The sequence below is a fragment of the Rattus rattus genome, chromosome 9, assembly GCF_011064425.1.
Source record: "Rattus rattus isolate New Zealand chromosome 9, Rrattus_CSIRO_v1, whole genome shotgun sequence".
In the NCBI taxonomy this organism is placed as follows: Eukaryota; Metazoa; Chordata; class Mammalia; order Rodentia; family Muridae; genus Rattus; species Rattus rattus.
The window spans coordinates 49389946-49412479 of record NC_046162.1 but is presented as its reverse complement, the minus strand read 5'-3'; the positions used below and the strand labels follow the sequence as shown (position 1 = coordinate 49412479).

The window sequence follows — 22534 nt, the reverse complement described above, 5'->3', positions numbered from 1 at the left end:
TTAGATAATAAAACTAAAAACGACATCAGAATTTCCTTTAAAGAGCCTCATCTAAGAGACCATGGAGTCTGAGGAGTGGAATGGAGGGTATGTTTATTACTCACTCTTCGGATCTGACCCACTATACCTCTTCTCCAATTCCAGCGAGTGTTTGTGTAGGACTGATTAGACACTGTCTCCTGCGGGGTGTAGTGGCATGAGCCTGTAACTTCTCACATCACCAAGGAAGCTGAAGTAGGAAGCTTGCTGTGAGTTCAGGGTCAGCCTGTGCTACGTAGTGCTTCCGGGCCAGCTTGGGCTACCTAAGATTTTGTATAAAACGTGCTATATGTCCTTAATCTCAGAAGTCAGGAGGCAGAAGCAGGCTATTTGTGCTGCAGTCAGCCTGGTCTACATAGCAAGTTCCAAGCCATCCAGACCTACACAGTGAGACCCAGTCTCAAATAACTAAACTGAAAGGGATAAAAGGAAGAAAAAAAAAACTATAGGGGTTGGGGTTTGGCTCAGTGGTAGGCGCTTGCCTAGGAGGCACAAGGTCCTGAGTTCGGTCCCCAGCCCCAAAAAAAAAAAAAAAAAAAAAAAAAAAAAAAAAAAAAAAAAAAAAAAAAAAAAACTATAGGCTTCGGTAGGCACCCTTCAAAACAAAAGGAAGGGTGTGTAGGCACCGCTGCACCTGTACTGTGGGACACAAACTACAACTCCCAGGGTAGCAACATCTCAGCAGGGTGAAAGGCGTGACTGAACTCTCAGAGGAGGCGGGGACCAATCTGGAGCCACCCAGACAACTTCCAGAAAAGGGCGTGGACATGTGACCACCAGGAAGTTACCTGTAGAATCTTTTATGTTGCTTTCTGTGTACCACCTTTCCAGCTACCCCTTCATCGGAAAGCCGCGGACCAATAAGCCCTTCTTAAAAAGAGGTAAAGGGAGGTGGGCAAAGGCCGGTGGCAAAGATTGGCTATTGTATTCCCAGGAGGGACCAAATAGCTTTTTTTTTTAACCTGCTGAGTCAGGTGAACCGATTCACCGTGGGACAACCGGCTTAGGGGAAAAAAAAACCCGAAGGAAATAGTCACTTGTTCATCCTAAAGACTAAACACAGAACGCATCATCCTCAGAACCCACTTGTGGACTGTCTGTAGCCCTTGCTCTGCCTCAGAGGGAGGGGAAAACTGGAGAACTTGGGAACTGCCAAAGCTAACTGGGATCTGTTTGCTCCAGCACCAAACGATAGACAACTATGGCTTCCACCGTCTGGGGGTGCCCCCTGGTGGGGCCCACCACCCCCAGCCCCAGCCCGGCCTCTCACAGACATAGACTTCTGCTCTGGCGCACAGCTGCAGGAACTCACTCAGTTGATTCAGGAGCTGGGTGTTCAGGAGAGTTGGAGTGAAGGGCCCAAGCCTGGAGCCGATCTTCTCCGAGCCAAGGAGTTTGTCTTCTCTCTACTCGGTAAGTAATTATCAATTGTGGGAATTTGCAAACCCCAGCCTCGTCATTTCCCGCCCCGGCTTTGAACCATGATACTTTCACTACTCTTTCTCTTCCTTTAGGTCTAGTTCACCGCCAGGACCCTCGTTTTCCACCCCAGGCAGAACTCTTGCTGCTTCGCGGTGGAATTCGCGAAGGTTCCGTAGATTTAGGGCACGCCCCCTTAGGTCCCTACTCCCGGGGACCTCATTATGATGCCGGCTTTACAGTCCTTGTGCCTGTGTTTTCTCTGGATGGCACTGGGCCCGAGCTGCTACTGGATCTGGAATCCTGTTCTGCATGGCTCCGCCTTCCAGAACTGATGCGCGGAATTTTGGTCCGAGAGGCCTGGCTGGATTGCCTAGGACCCCCTGTCCCAGAAGAAAGTGATATGACTCCCCAAACTCAGGGCAAAGAGAGTCCCACCGACCGGGGAAACTCTGTAGATCAGTCACATGATTGTGTCCCTGAACCTGAGCCACATATGTCTTTGCAAAAATCTAGTGACCTTTCAGGGTCCCAATCTCCTTATAATGACATCGCCAATCTTGAAGCTCCTGAACCATTGGAAACACCGAGTAGTGAGGCCTTGGAAACCGACGAAAGCCCAGTTCCAAAGCCGTCGGAGGCTCCAAAGGTGTGGCCCACATTATGCCCGACCCAAGTAGCTTCTTGGTTCTTCGTTAAGTTGGCTGAGGTTGCTGAGTCCCTGATCCCCGTCCCAGGCGCCCCGCGGCTAGTTCATGCAGCTCGCCACGCGGGTGTCACCACTGTCCTCCTGGCAACTCCAGAGCCCCCACGCCACCTCCTGCTCTTCGACCTGATCCCGGTGGTGACCGTGACAGGCTGGCCCGACGCGGCTCGGAGCCACTCGTGGGCGGGTCCACTGGTCTCTGAATCGGCCTCTTTCTACCTAGTGCCGGGCAGCCTCCCGGAGCAGCAGGGCACCTCTGGATGGCAGTTGTGCTTCGCCCGCCAGGAGCTGGCGCTCAAAGCGCGCATCCCCGCGCCGCTGCTTCAGGCACACGCGGCAGCCCAGGCGCTGCTGCGCCCGCTGGTGGCGGGGACCCGAGCCGCTGCGCCCTACCTCCTGCGGACCTTGCTCTACTGGGCGTGCGAGCGGCTCCCGGCACTCTACCTGGCGCGGCCGGAAAATGCTGGCGCTTGTTGCCTTGGGCTACTGGATGAGCTGAGCCGAGTGCTAGAGGCCGGGACGCTGCCTCATTATTTTTTGAGCGGCCGAAAGCTCCGTATGGGAGACGGCTCTGCTGCTCTGCGCGGGGCATTGGCCCAGCTTCGCGGGGACCCTGCACAGGCCTTGCGTGAGGCCGTGGAGGAAGCCAAGGTTGCCCGCAAAGGGGGCGGTTTAGCGGGGGTAGGGGGCGGGACCCATTAAAGAGTCTACTCCTAAGGGAATGGAAAGTGTTTCCTTTGGCTGGAGAGGGTCATGGAGGAAGGAGACTGCTGCCCCTCGCATACAGTGTGTGGTTGGGTCCAAAGTCTCTTTTCTAAAGGGTTTCTCCAGTATTCTGCCTTGCCTGAGGCCCAAGTTCTCTAAATCTGGCTAGTGCCCTTTCTATCCCAGTACTGCCTCCCAGAACCTCTCTCCCTCCCTGATTCTTTCAGAGTCTACAGGGAACAGGAAGAATGTATTTACTGACAAAATGCGGGAAGAAACTGGTTTTTGGAAACCTGGTTCTGATCAATTTGGCTCATAACAAAGCAGAGAGATATTAAGGCCGGATCACAGCCCAGACTGGATGGCACAGCCACCCGTTTCTCCACTTTCCCCCCAACTCTCCTCATCCATTTCTGTCCTCACTTCCATCCCAGGCAGTAAAGTCCCTTTTCATTTTATTTCTATCGGCTATTCCATCTACCCTTGCCCCCAGCCCCGCTATATCAGGCTCTATGTCTCGTTTCCTCTGAACCCCGAGACTTGCAGGCCTTGCCTCTACTCCGCCTGCCTCTGTGACAGTCCCCACTTACAGCTTCCAAGGAACCCCAGGGTTCCGCCCGCCCAGCTTCTCCCAGCGTCTCCGCCCCCTGCCCCGCCCCCGGGCCGGCTCGCAGAGAAGGGGGAGCCTCTGTCGCCGCCGCCGCCTCAGCTTCCCACAGTCGCTGCCGCTGCCTCCGCCGCTCTGCCTGGTCCAACCTCCAGGCCCAGTGCTCTGACTTTGCCGAACCGAGGCGCTCTGCAGAGACATCCTCACTCCTTCCTAGGGGTCCGGGACGCTTAGGCCGACGTTGGGGGGAAACCTCCGCTTGCGGGTGACAGGGAGGGAGGAGCCTGGAGCCGGAGCTCGCGGCACCGGTCGCCCGGATCAACAGGACAGGACAGGTTGAGGGGCGTCGGGGAAAGGAAGGGGTGTTTAGCAGTCCCAGGGAGGACGAGAAAGCCCTGGCGCAGGGAGCTCTGATGCGCTATGACTTATTAAGGGCCTGTTCACGTTTGAGGAGTGTTGACAACGTGGGTGCACTCCTCTCTGGGGGGGCCTTGTTAGATTGGAGGGTGTGGGATCTAAGCAGTGCCAGTTGTTCCTCGGGAAATTTAAGGGGCATCTAGAAAACAAACAGAAACGACTGATGCTCCTTTTTGGGGGGCGACAGAGGGTCCTCCAGACAACCACCTGGTGTATGCACTAGAAAGGGTTGATTTGGAGGTGACTTCAAAAGGAGTGGAGGGTAGCAAGGTGAGGAAATGGTCTCAGCAGCTGAAACTCTGTGGTACTAGAAATGGGGGTGACAGTGAAAAAAAGCATTTTCCAGCCAGAGGGTCTGGGAACCCCTTCTCACTGAACCTAGACAGCCTGGATATTGAGTCATATTTGCTGGGGGGCGGGGGGATTTGAAGAAAGTGGGAGATCCACTCCATTTAGAGTATAGCAAAGGAAAAACCAGAGCTGGGCTCCTCTTGACATTGACAGCAGCCTAGCGTGAGCTAATGCCCACAAAGCTTAGGACTTACACCCTTTATGAGAGTAGGCTGGGCAAGAGCGGCCCCTAAATAGGGTAGAAAGAAGCCTTAGGGTGTTGGGAACACATCTTAGAAATAGGAGGGTCTTGACTTCGGGATAGAGGAGGCACCCTCTATCTGGTACAGAGGCCAGAAAGGAGGGAAGGGGAAAGCTTTCATTAGGGGACAAAATTCATGGGTGAGGTCAGCTGAGGAGTGCATAGGCTGCTGGAGCCGCTGGAGCTAGTCAGGGCCCAAGGGTGGGAGCTGGTGGTGTGGGGGGGGGCATACGGGGGTCTGGGATTTATCTTCAGATCCTGTGGGTGGGGCGGTGGGTTGGGTCCTGAGCATGCCCTGGTGAGAGGGCTCCTCTTGGGGAGCCCAGGGAGCTCCGGGAGCCTGCTGGTTTGGGGGTGTCTCCTCCCGGGGAGCGATGGCGGCGTTGGCCAGTAGCCTGATCCGACAGAAGCGGGAGGTCCGCGAGCCCGGGGGCAGCCGGCCCGTGTCCGCGCAGCGGCGCGTGTGTCCCCGCGGTACCAAGTCACTTTGCCAGAAGCAGCTCCTCATCCTGCTGTCCAAGGTGCGACTGTGCGGGGGGCGGCCCACGCGACAGGACCGCGGCCCAGGTGAGTGTGGCTAGGGCGGGGTCTCCCGGACTGAAGTCCTGCCTGAGGCCAGGGGCCCTGGAGAATGAAACCCGATGAGGAGGGGGGTGTCCCAGAAGTGGAAGAGATGGGCCAGAACGACAAAATGTACGGGACTATCCTTCAGTTTTCTTCCTCTTTGCCTGTAATGCCGAATCTCCTTGCTTTCGAGGGCAGGGGGAAGGTTTGAGGGGCGAAGTCGCGCCCCAAGCTTTTCAGCTCCTGTCGGCCCCCCTTCAACACAGGACTCCCCACCCCCACGGTCCTTCGCCTACGTGCGGGTTCTCGCGATTCTTTCCATCCGAAGTGGCGGGGCTTGAGGGGTTCTGGACGCTTGGGTCACCCCGAGGGTTTCTGCAGCCCTGGCTGCCCCGCCCCCGCTCCGGTTCTCCCGCCCCTCCACGCTTTGGCTCTGTTCCTCCTGGTCCAGCTCGCCTGGCCAGGAGCCAATCTCTCCAGCTCTCCCCCGGGTGTCCTTGCAGCTACCTCGTCAGCCAGCCCCCTCCATACGCCCTCCTTCTGTGACCTGCGCTTCAAAAAGGGTGCTGGGCACCCCCTCCCATTACTCCTGTGTGATTCGGAAATCCGGTCCTACAGCCTCCGGGGACCCTCTACCAGTAGGAATTCACACACAGTTCGGGCTGAAGACCAGCACAGGACTTAGGAGGGGGGTCGTACCACTTACAAGGGGGAACAGGGAAAGCGGCAGAGATCAAGCCAAGGGAAAGGAGAGATGTAAGGGTTGGTATGTGATTCCCGTCCAGGTACGACAGTTAGGGAGTCCCTCTGGCCTCGCTCCAGGCCGCTGCCGGTTCCCTTAGGGGTAGCCCCTTGCGCCCTCCTCCCCCATCACCAACAATAGGTAGTGGTACAGTCCGCAGCCCACCCTCTGAGTGGGACCCAGTCCCCACGTGATGCAGCCTGCTTCTCCATCTCTGTCCCCTCTTCCTTTTCCTTGATGTGGTTTAAATGTCCCCTATCCCCGGCCAGTTACCTGGCTGAAGGGTAGAGGCTCAGTCTCAGGAAAAACTGGACCTTCATGAGCCAGCCGACTGACTGACAGACAGACAGACAGATGGGTCAGTGTCAGACAGGCCGGCGCTGTGCCAGAGCAAGGCCCGCGCCAAGCGAGCGGCAGCTGCAGCAGCAGGTGCTGAGTCAGCGTCAGTCAAGCCCAGTCCCACCCCTACTTCTAAGGGGGAGCCCCTTCCCTGTGGTCACCTTGCTGCTCACCCCGACATTTGCAAACACATTGCCCTGCGTCTCTGGCACTGTCCGTTGCCTTTTATGTCTCTCTCTTCTACCTCCTCCCTGCCCCCTCCCCCAACTCTGGTAGGGAGAGGAATTAAACCATTTAAATAAATTTCAATAAATTAAGCTGACGCTCATGATTAGAGAAAGCGGAAGGGACCCACACCCCAGCTTCCTCAGGAATCACAGAGAGGTGGAAGGAAGCTTGCTTGGAGGGTAAGGGAGCTGGGGCCCTGGAACCCTCTTCATTTCCCCTTCCTTCTTTCCTGTGATCCCGCCAAGTGTAGGAATGTTTCTGGGAACAGAGATGTCATTTTCAAAGATAAATGTCTCTCTCTCCAGAGCCTCAGCTCAAAGGCATCGTCACCAAACTGTTCTGCCGCCAGGGTTTCTACCTCCAGGCGAATCCGGATGGGAGCATCCAGGGCACCCCAGAGGACACCAGCTCCTTCAGTGAGAAGGGACACCAGCTGCAGGGTGGGAAGTGGGGGGATGGAGACAGGAGATGACAATCCTATCACCTCCTCAGGCTTTGCCACCTTCTGTCTGTCTTCCTGAGCCCCCAGGGAGGCGGTGGGAATGGAGTTGGGGGGTGGGGGGGACTCAGATGGAAGCCAGGTACCTGGGTACTGATGCTGGCTTTCTACTCCCCCAGCCCACTTCAATCTGATTCCCGTGGGGCTTCGTGTGGTCACCATCCAGAGTGCCAAGCTGGGTCACTACATGGCCATGAATGCTGAGGGGCTATTGTACAGCTCGGTAAGACGACCAGGCTGAGTGGCCTGGAGTATCGGGGACACCCTCAGCAGAGAACCACTCTTTGTACACACAGGACTTACACCCAGGACTCTGGGCTGATGAGGGCCTGGTCCAGAACTCCTCCTCTAGAGTTTACCCATATCCACTCGCAATGCTCACCCTCAAGTACCCCAGGCTCTTTGGATGCTCGATTCTTTCTGCTATTAGGGAGACATTTCTCAGCCTTTAAGCCTCATCTTTCCTCTAGATAAGTAAGAGGTTGGGAATGAAGAGAAGCAATCTTATTTCTAGTGCCCCTAAAGATCTAGTTCCTGCCCCTGGGTGATCCACCAGGTTCTTCCTTATTCTCTCTGTGCTTGTGCTCTGGTTTCTGTGTGGACTCAGTAGCTGCCGTCCTCCTTTCCAAATAATGTATGGATTATATCCTGGCTGCTTCTTCCCAAGGGCTCCATTCTGCCAGTGATATCTCTCTCTCTCTCTCTCTCTCTCTCTCTCTCTCTCTCTCTCTCTCTGTGTGTGTGTGTGTGTGTGTGTGTGTGTGTGTGTCTCCACGCCTCTTTCTGGATCTTTGTCTTCTCAGCCGCATTTCACAGCAGAGTGTCGCTTTAAGGAGTGCGTCTTTGAGAATTACTATGTCCTGTATGCCTCTGCTCTCTACCGCCAGCGTCGTTCTGGCCGGGCCTGGTACCTAGGCCTGGACAAAGAAGGCCGGGTCATGAAGGGAAACCGAGTCAAGAAGACCAAGGCAGCTGCCCACTTTGTGCCCAAGCTCCTGGAGGGTGGGTATGGGCTCAAGAAAAGGTGGGTCATGTGGGAGGTATTGACCTTGACATGAATACTTAGTGACACATAGATGCCCATAAATGTTCAACGGCATGTTGTTATGGCGGGCCAAGCGGGAAGGCTTTAGCCTTTGGCGGGGGTTGGGGTTCTCCAAGGGTGAGTGTAAGAGAAGGGAGGCCTCTCAGAGCTAGGATTCTTCCTGGCTCTCTGTGTGCCTAATTCTCCTTCCTTGCTGCTCTCTCTCTCCCCTTCACAGTGGCCATGTACCGGGAGCCTTCTCTCCACAGTGTCCCTGAGACTTCCCCTTCCAGTCCCCCTGCCCATTGAGATGTAGCCCCTGGACTGGAGGCTCTCTGCACTTCCAGTGAGCCAGCCACCGCCACACCCCGTCTTCCAGCCCTGCTCCAGGCCTTGCTGCTCTTGCCCCTGTTGCCACACACATGCCCTGAGCAGCCAGGTCTCACCAGGTGCTGTACCCTGTGGGAGCCTAGGAGCTCTCTGGGACCTCCAGAATTGCTGAGCTCTTAGATCCTGGGGCCCAGGAGAGGCTCCAAGATGGAGGCGCTGGAAATGATCCTGGCTGGTCACCTCTCTTTTTTTCCCACACTAACTCCTGCCCCTTAAGAGAACCCCATTTTTTCCTAAAAGGCACCGGGGTTCCAACACTGACAAGGCGAGGGAATTCTCTTCACCCTGGCTGAGCCAGTCTCTGAAGCCATGTCCTTCTTTTCATTGCTGCAAAGCCATAGCTTTCTAGGTCGGTCCACGGGCACCCAGGCTTCATCTCCTCTCTCCTCTACCCTCTGTGTTGGTCTGGACAGGTTCTGATACAGCTGGTCACTCCAGCCAGGCAGGGCCATTCCAATGCTCTGCGTTAGAAGCCAGGATCCTTGACACTTCTATCCTTGACCTAGATGGACACCTCCCACCCCTAGGTTTTTGTTTTTTTGTTTTGTTTTTGTTTTTTTTTTTTTTTTTTTTAAAGAGGCTGAATTTGAGCCTCCTAATGTAGCTATTGGCCTTAGTCTGAATTGGAAGGAGTCTCAGGTCACCACAGGTTAAACCTTCTTATCCCAGAGACACCCAATTCCAGAGCATGGTACTCTAGACCTTTGTGGAGCCATACTTCCTCCTGAATCTCAGCTCTAGGGCATAGACCATGACTCTCAACCCTTTTTCCCAGGATAGAACTAGGGTCTGTATAGCCATATTACTGTACTAGAATATGTTTTAAACCACCCTTCCACTTTCTCCAGTGAGGATTTAAGCATGAGCTATGGCTAGAACTCAGCTATGATTAATTAAGAACTAATTTGTTCTGAGCTGTGCTTGGTGGCACGTGCCTGTAATTCAGCACCTGGGAGGCTGAATCAGAATGGTTTTGAGTTAGAGGCTATCCTGGGCTAATAACAAAACCCTGTTTCAAAAGCCAACACACACACACACACACACACACACACACACACACACACACAGAGAGAGAGAGAGAGAGAGAGAGAGAGAGAGAGAGAGAGAGAGATTACTAATTAACACTGAATGGATCAAGAACCATTTCTTGCTTTTCCTAGATAATTTTCTAAAAATCGTCACTCCAGAATACTAACCTTACTTTTTACATGGTTTCTAGTTTCAGCATTCCAATTGGGGTTCTGCCAGGGAAACAAGAGTCTGGGGAAAGATACAGGAATTGTGGAACAATATACCTGACTCCTATAGGGAAGCTGAGAGGGAGAAAATGCCATGGTATGGTTGAACCTGTGTTCACTTAGCTACCTCAGCAGGAGTTCCTTCCAGATCCCTTTTAAAGCTGAGGTCTTTCTTTCTGATATGGTGTGGTGCATCTATGAGGTAAAGGGAGGGGTGGGGGAATAAAGGCTAGCCTGGGCTACATAGTGAGTTCGGGGTCAGCCTAGGCTATGTTAGACCCTGTCTCAAACAACAAAAAGCTGAGGTCTATAATGATAAGAACTCTAGAATTAAAAAGGACAACTAGGGACACATCCTTGACTCCCCCTCACAGCAAAGAGACTCCCAACTCAGCAATAAGTACACCGTTTCCGAGCCCTCTACAGGTCAGGTCTAGGAGCCTCTTGGGTTCCCAGACCTCATATGTATCCCGGAGCTTCTAACTAAATAGAATTTACTTTACCTTACAGCTTATAACCTCAGGTGGGTTTTAAGTACCCAAAAAGGACTTGAAAACGGGGAAAGCCCATGGGGAACCTCTAGTAAAATAGGGGGTAGATTCCGAGTCTAGCAGATGTAGGTGGAAACGTCTATGGAGGTCCTAAGGGAGGGGCTAGTGCTCAAAGACAGGTCACTTTTCCTCAGGCCCTTTTACTTCTGGCTTGTTGCAAGAGATGCCCTCCTGCCTCATACAAACCCCGCTCAGGCTCCGCCCATCTCCTGGCTCTGCTCTCAGGGGACTGGGTCTCCACTTCATGCTTTCTGTAATTAAAGATGATTTATACAACCAGAGTGTTATCTGACATTTGTGAGTGGAGGGCGACTGCAATTGCTCCGGGCGCGACCAAGTCCGGAGGGTGGGGCGGGTGGGCTGGCAGCTGGTCCCCCGACAACAGGTGCACATTCCTGGGCGCCTCGTCACTTCCCCTGGCCTGGCGGCCTCGGCCGCTCTTCGGACAAACCCACTGAGCGAAATCGGCAGGGCCATGGCCTTAGGGGCGCTGCTTCTGATTCTGGGGATACTCGGGACGCCCCTCGCCCCAGGTAAGTCAGTCTGGACGCCGAAGAGGCAGTGAACAGCAGTGGTCACGGCCAGCCCTCGGAGCGTCACTTAGTGCTTTCCTTCATCAGGAGCCCGCGGGTCGGAAGCCGAAGGCCAACTGCTTAAGAAACTTTTCTCGGATTATGATAGCTCAGTAAGGCCGGCGCGGGAGGTGGGAGACCGCGTCGGGGTCAGCATCGGCCTCACCTTGGCGCAACTCATCAGCCTGGTGAGAGAGGTACCGCGGGTGGAGGTCGTCGGGCAAGTCCGACTGGGGGCGTGGCTTTAGACACGGCTCGGAAGACAGTCCGAGTGCGGGTTATGCTAAGAGACTAACAGGCCCTTAGCGGTGATTGGGTAAAAATCAGACCAATGAACTAGTCCGTGGGCGTGGCTTCTATGATGGGCACAGAATAGAGTTCCCCTAACACGCTTGTGGGCGGGTTTTGAGGCAGAGCCGGGGCAGAAGGACCTGCTATGGGGAGGACCTCGAGGCGGGGCCCGGTAATGTTCTAGCAAAGTCCAGCAGAGCTTGGTGCCCAAACAGTCAATAAACAACCCTGAGAGGAGATTCTGAGCTGTATTTGATCAGACGTTGGGCGGGGCCCGTGATTTAACCAGGAGATAAAAGGAAAGCAGGCCTCAGGGTCTGGTGTTTCCAGGTTGATACGAGATGGGAGTTTGCACCCAAGAAGGTGCAGTTTAGAGAAAGGGGCCCTTGTTTCTACCCACTTCATTTCACTTCTGCCCTTTAAATTTTCCATTCTAGAACGAGAAGGATGAAGAAATGAGCACAAAGGTGTACTTAGACCTGGTATGGAGACCCCGTGGGTTAGGGAAGGGCATCCCATCCTCTTTATATGAATCTCCTGAAATGCTCAGCCCAGCAAGATCTTTTAAAATACTAATTTCATAATGTACACATATAATGACTGAAACAGAAGCTCAATCAACAATTATTTAAGACACAAGTTTGGGGATCACTAATTTGAATTCCCATCCCTTAAAAGGTCCTGAACTGCAGGTTGAACATCACTCACTGTAGAATGGCTAGTGCAATCTTTTCAGTTATTTCTTTTTTTTTTTTTTTTTCCGGAGCTGGGGATCGAACCCAGGGCCTTGTGCTTCGTAGGCAAGCGCTCTACCACTGAGCTAAATCCCCAACCCCTTTTCAGTTATTTCTTAAATTATCTTATTTTTATTTTATGTGAATGGGTATTTTGCTTATACATGTCTGTAAACCACATGCATAACAAGAGTTATGGATGGTTGGGCCTTCTATGTTGGATACTGGGAATCTATTTTGGGTCCTCTGGAAGAGCAGCCTGTGCCCTTAAATGATGAGGGATCTCTTTAGGCCCACTCTTCTGTTTGAGACTGAAGAGAGTTCCGTGGAGGGTCGGGGTCGGGGGATGGGGGGAGGAAACTAGTTACTGTGAATCCCAGGGAGTGAAGTCAGACCTTGACCCACCGGTAAGCCCTGAGCTACCCCCCCCCCCCCAGCTGAGAACAGAACCCAGGACCTTGCACTTGCTAGGCAAACGCTCTACCACTGAGCTAAATCCCCAACCCCAGAGCTACTCCTCTTTGTGCCTCTTTCTGGCACTCTCTCCGACAACCCAAGCCTCGCTAGCCTGAACAGCGCTTTAGCCTCTGCTTCCCTAGGAGTGGACCGACTACAGGTTAAGCTGGGACCCCGCAGAACACGATGGCATCGAGTCTCTCCGTGTCACTGCTGAATCTGTTTGGCTCCCTGATGTGGTGCTGCTGAACAAGTAGGGTCTTTCTAAAGCCTGGGCAGGGTTGAGGCATGAGGGGATTAGGGTAAGCCATGGTGGAGGGAGGGGTTGAACCGTTGGGGAGGGGGCAGGGTCTCTGGAGGACAGATACAGATCCCATATGAAAAGATCTTTTCCCTTTAGCAATGATGGAAACTTTGACGTTGCCCTGGACATTAATGTCGTGGTGTCCTTTGAGGGATCTGTGCGCTGGCAACCCCCTGGCCTGTATCGCAGCAGCTGCAGCATCCAGGTTTCTAAGCTTTGCCTGTTCTTAGACTTCCTCATTCCCCAGCCATGCCCAGTCCTGGGCCCTGGGTCATAATTCCTCCTGACTCAACCTCTTGTTTGTCTACCCTGACCTTACACTACCCTGTATACTTGCTTTGGTTTTCCGCTGCCATTTGTCACAATGTCTGCTGCCATTTCTCTGATGATCCCTTCTCCTTTGTAACCTGAATCCAATGACCTCCCAAACTTCCCTAGTCCTTCCTTGCTAGTTCTTTGGCAGATCCAGTGTCTTCCCCTCCATCCAGGTCACCTACTTCCCCTTTGACTGGCAGAATTGCACCATGGTGTTTAGTTCCTACAGCTATGACAGCTCTGAGGTCAGCCTGAAGACAGGCCCAGATCCTGATGGACAGGAGAGGCAGGAAATCTACATCCATGAAGGGACCTTCATCGGTGAGTGAGCACAGTTCACACATTCAAGGCTGATAGACAGGTTCTGTATTGATGCTCAGGGAAGATGGTGGGTTCAGCAGCCTGGGGATAATGATCAATACTGCAAATGTGGAAAAGGAAGCCAAGTGTGGTAAGGCAGACCTTTAATGTGGAGGGGTGAGTACCCTGTCGCTGTCTTCAGACACACCAGAAGAGGGCATCAGATCCCATTACAGATGGTTGTGAGCCACCATGTGGGTGCTGGGGATTGAACTCAGGACCTCTGGAAGTCAGTGCTCTCGACCATTGAGCCATCTTTCCAGTCTGGCTGAGCTTCTTCTTTTTTTTTTTTTTTAATGTATTTATTTATTATTTATTTATTATTTATTATTTATTTATTATTTATTATACTGTAGCTGTCTTCAGACACACCCCAGAAGAGAGCATCAGATTCCATTACAGATGGTTGTGAGCCACCATGTGGTTGCTGGGAATTGAACTCAGGACCTTTGAAAGAGCAGTCAGTGCTCTTAACCTCTGAGCCACCTCTCCAGCCCCCTGGCCGAGATTCTTAAAACAGAAAAACAAAAAACACAACACACACAGGGAAGTGGTGGAGGCTCTTGAAATGTAAATTTGACTGAGTTCAGTCCTGGGAACCTAGAGTGGAAGGGGAGAACATGGAAGCTGAGACTTCTTCATTAGAGCCGGGCTGCCCAGAGGCGTGCCATCTCAGACGCTGACCAGGGCAGCTACCATGCCTGAGCTTACTTATCCTGTCTCCCTCCCTCCTCCAGAGAATGGTCAATGGGAGATTATCCACAAACCCTCTAGGTTAATCCACCTTCCAGGGGATCGAAGAGGAGGGAAGGAAGGACATCGAGAGGAAGTTATCTTCTATCTCATTATTCGGAGGAAGCCTCTCTTCTACCTGGTCAATGTCATTGCCCCGTGCATCCTCATCACCCTCCTGGCCATCTTTGTTTTCTACCTTCCACCAGATGCAGGTAAAGGGCAAGGGCTCCAGGCCCTCTGTGTCCTTAGCCCAGCTTCTTTCTTCTCACCTTTTGGTCCAGGTTAGCTTTTGTTTTCTAAAATTTGTCTGTGTGCTGGGTGGTGATGGCCCATGCCTTTAATCCTAGCACTTGAAGGCAGAGGCAGGTGGGTCTCTGAGATCCAGGCCAGCCTGGTCTACATAGTGAGTTCCAGGCCAGCCAAGGCTACACAAAGAAACTCTGACTTGAACACACACACACACACACACACACACACACACACACACACACAGGGGCTGGACTTCCAGGCATTCCCGAGTCTCCTGAGGCAGGTAATACTGGGTTTTGAACTCCAGTCCTCGGCTCTAGCCTAGTTTTCTTTTTTGTCACTGCGATAAAAGACTCGCCAAAACCAACTTATGGGAGGAAAGGGTTTTGTTGGCTAACAGGATACAGTTCACCATCGAGATAAGCCAGGGCTGGAGCTCAAAGTAAGAACTAAAAAACAGACCATGAAGGAACATTGCTGACTGGCTTGCTTCCTCTGGCCTGTTCAGCTACTTTCTTTATACAGTCCTGAGCCACTTGTCGAGGAATGGCACTGTCCCATAGTGGACTGGGCTCTTCTATATCAATCAGCAATTAAGAAACTGTCCCCTACTCGCCCACTGGGTAGTCTGATGAGGTCATTCCTATTGACGTCTCCTTTTCCCAGGTGTGTGAAATGAACACACTGAAGTTCATCTAGACAAGCATAACTGTTCTTAACTACTGAGCAATCTCTCCAGCCCCCAGGCTAGGTTTTTTGCCAAGTCGAACAGTCATGGATTGGATATGAGCAGTCCCAGGTTCTCCCCATGCACAATCTGACCCAACTGCAGGCTCTGCCGTCCCTCTGCTTCTGACTTCTCCTCACTCCTCCCGTTAGAGTCCCAGCCTCCCATTCATGGAGCTCCCACATCTATGACAAACCAAATTCCAGGCTAAGCCAAATTTTTGTTTCCCATTCCTAGCAAACCACCTTCCTCCTACCTTCCAGACACCAACTGGCGTCTGCTTTGGCTGTCTCCCTAGGAAATGGCAGTTGACTTTTCTCTATAAGGAAGTACAAAGTAGCAACAGGGTAACAAACCCTGGGCAGGTTTCATAATGATCAGGTTTCCTGATCTGGAAATGGGACAGTCACTGTCTATTGTGTGGAATGATTTTGAAGATTGACCAGGTTAATAAAACTATACCTGGTACCTGGTTGGATCTTTGTAAATGTGTTTGTTTGTTTGTTACTTTTGAACAATTGCTGGATGGTAATACAATTGAATTATATGTGTAAATTCTAATCTTTACAATAACCTTTCAGGTAAGTGCCAAAATGTCATTTCCATTTATAGAGAAGGGTTAAGAGGCTGAAGGAGTTAAAGTCATTTTTCCTGGTATCACATTCAGGTCAGTACCTTAGCACTTGGGAGGTTGACGCAGGAGAATTGCCAAGAGTTTGAGGCCAATGAGTATGGGCTTACCTGAGGTTTTTTTTTTTTTTTAACGATTTATTTATTTATTATATATAAGTGGTTGGTGGGAATTGAACTCAGGAGCTGTGGGATCGCAGTCAGTGCTCTTAACCACTGAGCCATCTCCCCAGCCCCTGGAATTTCATAAGCAAGACTCTGTCTCAAAAAATTTCCAAAAAACAAAGCAAGCGAATATGAAAATAAATAAACAGACCCCTGTGTTTTCCTTGTCTCTAGCATCCAGGCCTCTATCTAGAAAGGAAGAGAGATGCTAGTCAAGAACATATTTCCAAGTCCAGTTAAGATAGCTCAGTAGGCAAGATGCTTGCGACCAAACTCGAGGGCCTGAGTCTAATATGGAACCCCCAAGTTGTCCTTGGACCACTCTAGGTGTTCTATGGTAGGCTTTTGTGTACACACACACACACACACACACACACACAATGTTAAAAAGAAAAAAGAACCTACTTACAAATTCAATCACTTCCTTCTAGAACAGGCCATCTTGGAACCTAGTATTACAGGGCCAAAATGGAGTGAGCTGTATAGCTTATTTCTTTCTGTAGCTTTCATAAAGTTCATAAGGTCTCTTGTATGACACAGAAAGAGTCACCCACTTTTGTATACTGTTTTATTTTTAGATTCTTCAAATTGCTATATTGTTCTTGAAAAAGCCACAGAGATTGGTCTATTCCTTCATGCAACTATGTCTGTGGGAACCCTGTGATATTCTGGGCACTGAAAATGTATCAGGGAATAAAAACAATAAAAACCAGATTGAGAATGTGGCTCCATGGTAGAGCTCTAGAGGAGGTCTGTAGAGCTAGTCTACCGAGCACAAAGCCCTGGATTCCGTCCCCAGCAATGGGGGGTGCAAGGGTGGCAGGGATGGTAGTTGGCCCAGTGTTTATTTTGTACGCATGAATGAAGCCCTGAGTTCATTCTCTAGAACCCAACTATGAACAAACAACAAACAAGCAAATAAAGTCCCTGACTTTCTTCTGGTGGGGAAGTCAGTCAATAAATTGATGTCTACCATCGTAAGTTAGAAAAGAGCAAGTTTTTTGTCTGTTGTTTTATTTTTATTTTTCTCCAAGACAGGGTTTTTCTGTGTAGTCCTGGCTGTCTGGAACTCTCTCTGTAAACCAGGATAGCCCTTAACTACCTGCCTCTGCATCCTGAGTGCTGGGATTAAAGGTGTGTGCTACCACACCCAGCTTCTGAATGAGTTTTAAAGAGGAAAGTAAAACAGGAAGGGGTTTAGAAAAATGAAAATAGGGGTGGATTCCTGTTATACTAGCATTTGGGGATAGGAGAACGGGGAGTTTGAGGCTACCAGGCTACGTAGGGAATATGCAAGGCTACAGAGAGATCCTGTCTCAAAAAGGGGGCTGGGGATGGAGCTGTAGTATTTGCCTCTCTCATGCACGAAGCCTTTGACCCTTATCACAGAGTAAACCAGACAAAGTAGCAAACCCTGAAAGCCTAGCCAGGGGCAGGAGGGAGGACAGGAGGATCAGAAAGTCAAGGTCACCCTCTGAGCACAGTGAACTCTAGGCCAGCCTGAGTATGTGACATCTGGTCTCAAAAATCAAACAGAGCTAGAGAGACGGTTCAGCTGCTTACGGCACTTGCTGCCAAGTCTGACAGCTTCAGTCTGACCCCTGAGACCTACATGACATTAGGAGGGGATGAACTCTTGCAAGTTGTGTGTGCCACGCATGGCACTTGTGCCCACACGGCACTTGTGCCCACACACACAAACCCCCAAAATGAGTTAAAATGTGATTAAAACAAAACAGGGCCTGGGACTCTGTGGTTTTTCTTTTGATACAGGGTCTGATGTGTCCCAGGTGACCCCAACTCACGCTGTAGCTAAGGTAACCTTTAACTTCTGATCCTCCTGCCCCTCTCTTAGGAGTACTGGCATCAGAGGCATGCACTACCACAGCAGATTGTGGGGTGCTGGGGATTGTACCAGGGCTCCCTGCACGCTAGGGAAGCAACCGCACCAAGCAAACTCCATCCTTAGCCTTAGGGGCTGCAAATTCAAAACACCATCCCTGGGTTTGGTCCCTAGCCCCAAAGAATAAAAAGAAATGAGTGAGTGAGTGAGTGAATAAATAAATAAGTAAATATTAGGCAGGTAAAGCTGGGGATGTTTGGCACACATCTTTAATCCTAGTACTCAGGAGGCAGAGGGAGGCAAAGCTCAGTGGATTTGAGACTAGCCTGAACTACAATAGTATGTTCCAGTAAGAGACGGGCTACTACCTGAGACCATTCAAAAACCAAAATGGGTTGGCAAGATGGCTCAGCCAGGAAAGGGGCTTGCTGCTAAGCCTGATGACTTGAGTTCGATCTCCACATGGTGAAAGAGAAATGACTCTTGAAAACTGTCCTCTGGGCAGGCTCTTGCTCTCCCATATAGGTACATGTGTGTGCATATGCATGTGTGTGCACAAATGTATATACAGAATAAATAGAGTGAAAAATTTAAAGTGAGTAAAATTTGCTGTTAGCAAATGCCTCAAGGAAAAATGGGTATTGGGCTTTAAGAGGGTAGAGAACAGGGGTTGGGGATTTAGCTCAGTAGTAGAGCGCTTGCCTAGCAAGTGCAAGGCCCTGGGTTCGGTCCCCAGCTCCGGGGGGGGGGGGAAGAGGGTAGAGAACAGCCTCAGGTTTCTGGTGGAAAAACGGGCTAGGTAGGAGAGACAGCAAGCACAGGGGCCCTCCAGTGAGATGATGTTACCTACATTCCCAAAATAGGGAGGTTTGAAATGATAGAGGTGGGTGTGGGAGCGCACACCAGTAACCCAGTACTTGGGAGACTGAGGCAGGGGGATCACCTTAAACTTGAGGCCAGGCTGGAATACATATAGTAAGTTAGTTCCAGGCCAGCCTGAAGACGATGAAGCCCTGTCTCAAAGACTATGACAAGCATGGTGGCACCAGCTTTAATCCTGCACTAGAGCCCTGAGCCCAAGAGAAGCCTGAGCAGAACAGAAAATAAAACACCTCAAAACCAAACACAGAGGAACCTCTTTGGGTGAAATAGTTCAAGGCTAGTCTGGTCTATATAGTGAGATCCAGGCCAGCCAGTGTGTGTGTGTGTGTGTGTGTGTGTGTGTGTGTGTGTGTGTGTATGTATTTATCTCATTTTCAGAGTTTAATATAGTTCAGGCTAGCCTTGACCTCAATATGTAGTTGAAGCTAGCTAGCATTGAATTCCTGATCCTCCTGCCTCTATCACCAAAGCGCTTGGATTGGTGTGATGTCATGCTAGGCCTAATTTGCTTTATATGGTAGTAAGATAATAATGTAATGGTACCTATATTCAACCTCCTTTCAAAATAAACATTTGGGTACTGAGAATTGAATCCAGGGTCTTTTTTTTTTTTTTTTTTTTTTTTTTTTTTCCTGAGCTGGGGACCGAACCCAGGGCCTTGTGCTTGCTGGGCAAGCGCTCTACCACTGAGCTAAATCCCCAGCCCCGTGAATCCAGGGTCTTAAGCAGCAAGCTGGGCTAGCATTGTACCAGCTCATTTGAATTCCCAGCCTCATCCAGCCCTGTTTACCTAAGCAGTCCAAGTTGACCTTGAATTTATTATGTAGCCCAGAAGCAAGCTTTGAACTGTCTCAGCCTTAAGAGCAGTTGGGATACAGAATTGTGCCAGGCCCAGCTAGGAGAACAGCTTCAATAGGGAGGGAATTTAGTTGTACACGTGTCAAGTTTGTGATGTCTGTTAGCTATTCAGTGGGAAAAATGAATAGGCTTTGAATGTAAGCCTGAAGTTCAGAGGAGCTCTGGGCTGGAGGAACAAATATCAGAGAGATTTGCATACAAATGACTTTTCCAAAAGCCTGCCCTTAGGTTAGAGACATGATTTGATTATGCCATAAAGGTTTCCTTCTGGTAAACGCTAATCCTGGTGGTGTCAGTGCACACCTTTAATCCCAGTATTTGGGAGGAAGAGGCAGGGGGATTTCTGGGTTTGAGGCCAGTCTAGACTACACAGCATATAACAGGACAACCAGGGGGTACACAGAGAGTCCTTGTCTCAATAAAATATATAGGGGCTGGAAAGATTGCTCAGTGGTTAAGAGCACTGACTACTCTCCCAGAGGTCCTGAGTTCAAATCCCAAAAACCACATGGTGGCTCACAACCATATGTAATTGGATCTGATTCCCTCTTCTGGTGTGTCTGAAGACAGCTACAGTGTACTCATATATAATAAACAAACATCTTTAAATAAATAAATAAAATATATAGTTTTTTAAAAGACCATTTCTTCTGCCTTCTGTCTCCCAGGAGAGAAGATGGGGCTCTCCATCTTTGCCCTGCTGACCCTCACTGTGTTCTTGCTGCTGCTGGCCGACAAAGTGCCTGAGACCTCCCTGGCAGTCCCCATCATCATCAAGTATCTCATGTTTACCATGATCCTTGTCACCTTCTCAGTTATCCTTAGTGTTGTGGTCCTCAACTTGCACCATCGCTCACCCCACACCCACCAAATGCCCCTTTGGGTCCGCCAGGTAAGAGAGCTCTTCTCATCCAATCTGCCTTGATTCCTGATTTTACAATCAACCAGGTGTGGGAGAAGATAAGGCTAGCTTGGGCTACATAGTAAGATTCCCATCTGCAAATGACAGAAGGAATAAAAGAAGGGAGGATAGGCATCCTTGCATTTGGTTTTGTGTCCAGATGCTGCTCCTGCCTTCCACCAACCTGGACTTGGCGTTTAGAGCTTGGGAGAGCTGCAGCTGGCATAGTGAAGGGCGGGGCCCACTGGCTGGGAAAGCATCACATAATTATTTTTCCTTCCTATTCTCATCATTTCATAGATCCAACATGCTCTTCATCCATGTAACTCATTTGCACACCTAAGGAAACATTCTCAGGTCTAGATGCCATCAGGGTAGAAGACTTTGGACCCTCAAACTTTCAGGATGCCTCCCAACCTGTTAAAGACCCTTTTTTTTTTTACTTCTGAGACAGTTTCTCTCTGTAGTCTTGGTTGTCCTGGAACTTGCTCTGTGGACCAGGCTGGCCTCAGAGATCCTCCTGCCTTTGCCTTCCAAGTGCTGGGATTATTGTGGGCCACTACATCTGACCTAAGAGAGCTCTTTTCAAGTGTATGTACATTATGTGTGTGGAGTTATTCACACACACACACACGTTTTACATGTATGAATGTTTGTTTTGTGTATGCATATACGCACTACCTGTGTGCCTGGTGCCTGAGGCCAGAAGCACATCAGACTCCCTGGAACTTAGACTTACAGATGGCTGTGAGCCACCATGTGGTGCTGGAAATCGGGGTCCTGCGGAAGAGCAGTCAGCACTCTTAACAGCTGAGCCTTTATTAAGCTGTGCAGGCTTTGCCAGTGTGCAGCTCAGGAGTACCATGAGCACATGTACAGGGATGGACACCTGGAGAGGGACTAGTTAGCTGCTTCCTTTGTGGTCTGAAAGCATTAAAGCCTTCTGTAATATGTCACTTCTATAGATCTTCATTCACAAGCTCCCTCCATACCTGGGTCTGAAGAGGCCCAAACCCGAGAGAGACCAACTACCCGAACCACATCACTCCTTCTCTCCAAGGAGTGGCTGGGGCCGAGGAACTGATGAATATTTCATACGGAAGCCTCCATGTGATTTTCTTTTCCCTAAACTTAACAGGTAAGACCTAAGTCAATTACTTGGGCAAGGGAGAGCTACAGCTCCCAGAAGACAGTGGAAGGTCGTGTGGCCTAGCACCATGGGAGTTGTACTAACCCTGTCCGTGCTTGAATTGCAAAAAGGTAGCATTTTAAAGATTAAAGAGCCAGAAACTTGCAAAAGTCTGGAGAGGTCGGTGCTGCCGGAGAGATCCGGAAGGGCTCGCTCAGGTTTTAATAAGTACCAGGTTGTAGGAGGAGGCAGCAGGAGCAGGGTCGACAGGTCAACCCGAACTTGTTTCTCTTTGAACCCAGTGTGTGGTCAAACACGCTACTCCACCCTACACACACAGGTTTCAGCCTGAATCACCTGCTCCCGACCTGAGACGATTTATCGATGGTCCACCCCGGGCTGTAGGTCTGCCTCAGGAGCTACGCGAGGTCATTTCTTCCATCAGCTACATGGCCCGACAACTTCAGGAACAGGAGGACCACGATGCAGTAAGTCCAAAGAGTCTGGAGCCTACAGGCTCGGGACCTCGGCTCCACCCCTAACTTCAAGCCCCGCCCTTAACAGTCCCTTCTGTTTCTGATTGGACGTGTGCTTGTTTTTTTTTTTTTTTTTTTTTTTGTCCTCTTCCTGCTTTCCGATTGGTTCTTTACTTTCATATCTAGCTGGTGCCTGGCTTTTGCGCTCCTTTCCTTTTTCTCTCATTCCAAGTGACGAGACCTTGGCCGAAAACTGAAAGGGGTGGGCTTTCCAGGGCTCGGGACCTGGAGCTTTTTTTTTTTTTTTTTCTTTTTCTTTCTACCCTTAGCTGAAGGAGGACTGGCAGTTTGTCGCCATGGTTGTGGACCGTCTTTTTTCTGTGGACATTCATCGTTTTCACAAGCGTCGGGACGCTAGTCATTTTCCTAGATGCCACGTACCATTTGCCCCCTCCTGAACCTTTTCCTTGAGGACCCTCCGGTCATTTTTGCCAAGTGCTGCAGGTACTCTCACGCTGTATAGCGCTTGGCTCCTGTAAGAATCTTGTTTCTGGGAAGATGTTGAAGTGGGACTTGGGGGGTGAGCAGGGTGCCTTGGACTTCAACAAATGTCCTTCAACCCATTAGTTTTGTTCTTCTGCAGCTTTGTTTTTGTTGTTTTTGAGACAGAGTCTCACTCTGTGTCCCAGGCTAGCCTGGAACTATGAAGTCCAGGCTGGCCTCAAACTCCCAGCAGTGTTACTTCCTTAGCTTACCAAATGTTGGAATTGCAGGTCTGGTAAGCCAGCACACTTGGATTTTGTTTCTTGAAACTACACAGAATGTCACAGCTTAGATATCTAGTGAA

General features: G+C 50.6%; 3 protein-coding genes across 4 annotated transcripts; all 3 read left to right on the top strand.

The window, feature by feature from the left end:
- The first annotated feature begins 789 nt into the window (after nt 1-789).
- Tmem102 (transmembrane protein 102) lies at nt 790-2886 on the top strand. Its single transcript, XM_032912437.1, is given in 3 exon segments — nt 790-1257; nt 1259-1452; nt 1554-2886. Coding segments are annotated over 3 exon segments (1524 nt in total). The 5' UTR covers nt 790-1240; the 3' UTR covers nt 2867-2886.
- Nucleotides 2887-2980: 94 nt separating this feature from the next.
- On the top strand, nt 2981-9903 carry Fgf11 (fibroblast growth factor 11). Of its 2 annotated transcripts, none has more exons than XM_032912438.1 (5): nt 2981-5052; nt 6664-6774; nt 6977-7080; nt 7661-7859; nt 8120-9903. In XM_032912438.1, exons 1-5 carry the CDS (start codon nt 4860-4862, stop codon nt 8188-8190), a joined length of 678 nt encoding a protein of 225 aa, XP_032768329.1. In that variant the 5' UTR covers nt 2981-4859; the 3' UTR covers nt 8191-9903. The 2 variants fall into 2 exon arrangements, with proteins under 2 accessions (XP_032768329.1, XP_032768331.1); XM_032912440.1 differs by having other exon boundaries at nt 7661-7881.
- A 532-nt stretch (nt 9904-10435) lies between these two features.
- Nucleotides 10436-22221, top strand: Chrnb1 (cholinergic receptor nicotinic beta 1 subunit). The gene is made up of 11 exons (XM_032912436.1): nt 10436-10593; nt 10681-10820; nt 11361-11405; nt 12257-12366; nt 12514-12622; nt 12906-13053; nt 13830-14039; nt 19850-20073; nt 21048-21220; nt 21552-21699; nt 22017-22221. Exons 1-11 carry the CDS (start codon nt 10536-10538, stop codon nt 22143-22145), a joined length of 1494 nt encoding a protein of 497 aa, XP_032768327.1. The 5' UTR covers nt 10436-10535; the 3' UTR covers nt 22146-22221.
- The last annotated feature ends 313 nt before the right edge of the window (nt 22222-22534 follow it).

Excerpts from the sequence above, each read along its gene's own strand:
- Fgf11 (XM_032912438.1), top strand. The coding sequence starts at position 4,860 with ATGGCGGCGTTGGCCAGTAGCCTGATCCGACAGAAGCGGGAGGTCCGC. Across the intron at positions 5,053-6,663 it reads GCGACAGGACCGCGGCCCAG|AGCCTCAGCTCAAAGGCATC; the intron begins GTGAGTGTGGCT and ends CTCTCTCTCCAG. Across the intron at positions 7,081-7,660 it reads AGGGGCTATTGTACAGCTCG|CCGCATTTCACAGCAGAGTG; the intron begins GTAAGACGACCA and ends TTGTCTTCTCAG.
- Chrnb1 (XM_032912436.1), top strand. The coding sequence starts at position 10,536 with ATGGCCTTAGGGGCGCTGCTTCTGATTCTGGGGATACTCGGGACGCCC. Across the intron at positions 10,821-11,360 it reads TGGCGCAACTCATCAGCCTG|AACGAGAAGGATGAAGAAAT; the intron begins GTGAGAGAGGTA and ends TTTCCATTCTAG. Across the intron at positions 12,367-12,513 it reads GATGTGGTGCTGCTGAACAA|CAATGATGGAAACTTTGACG; the intron begins GTAGGGTCTTTC and ends TTTTCCCTTTAG.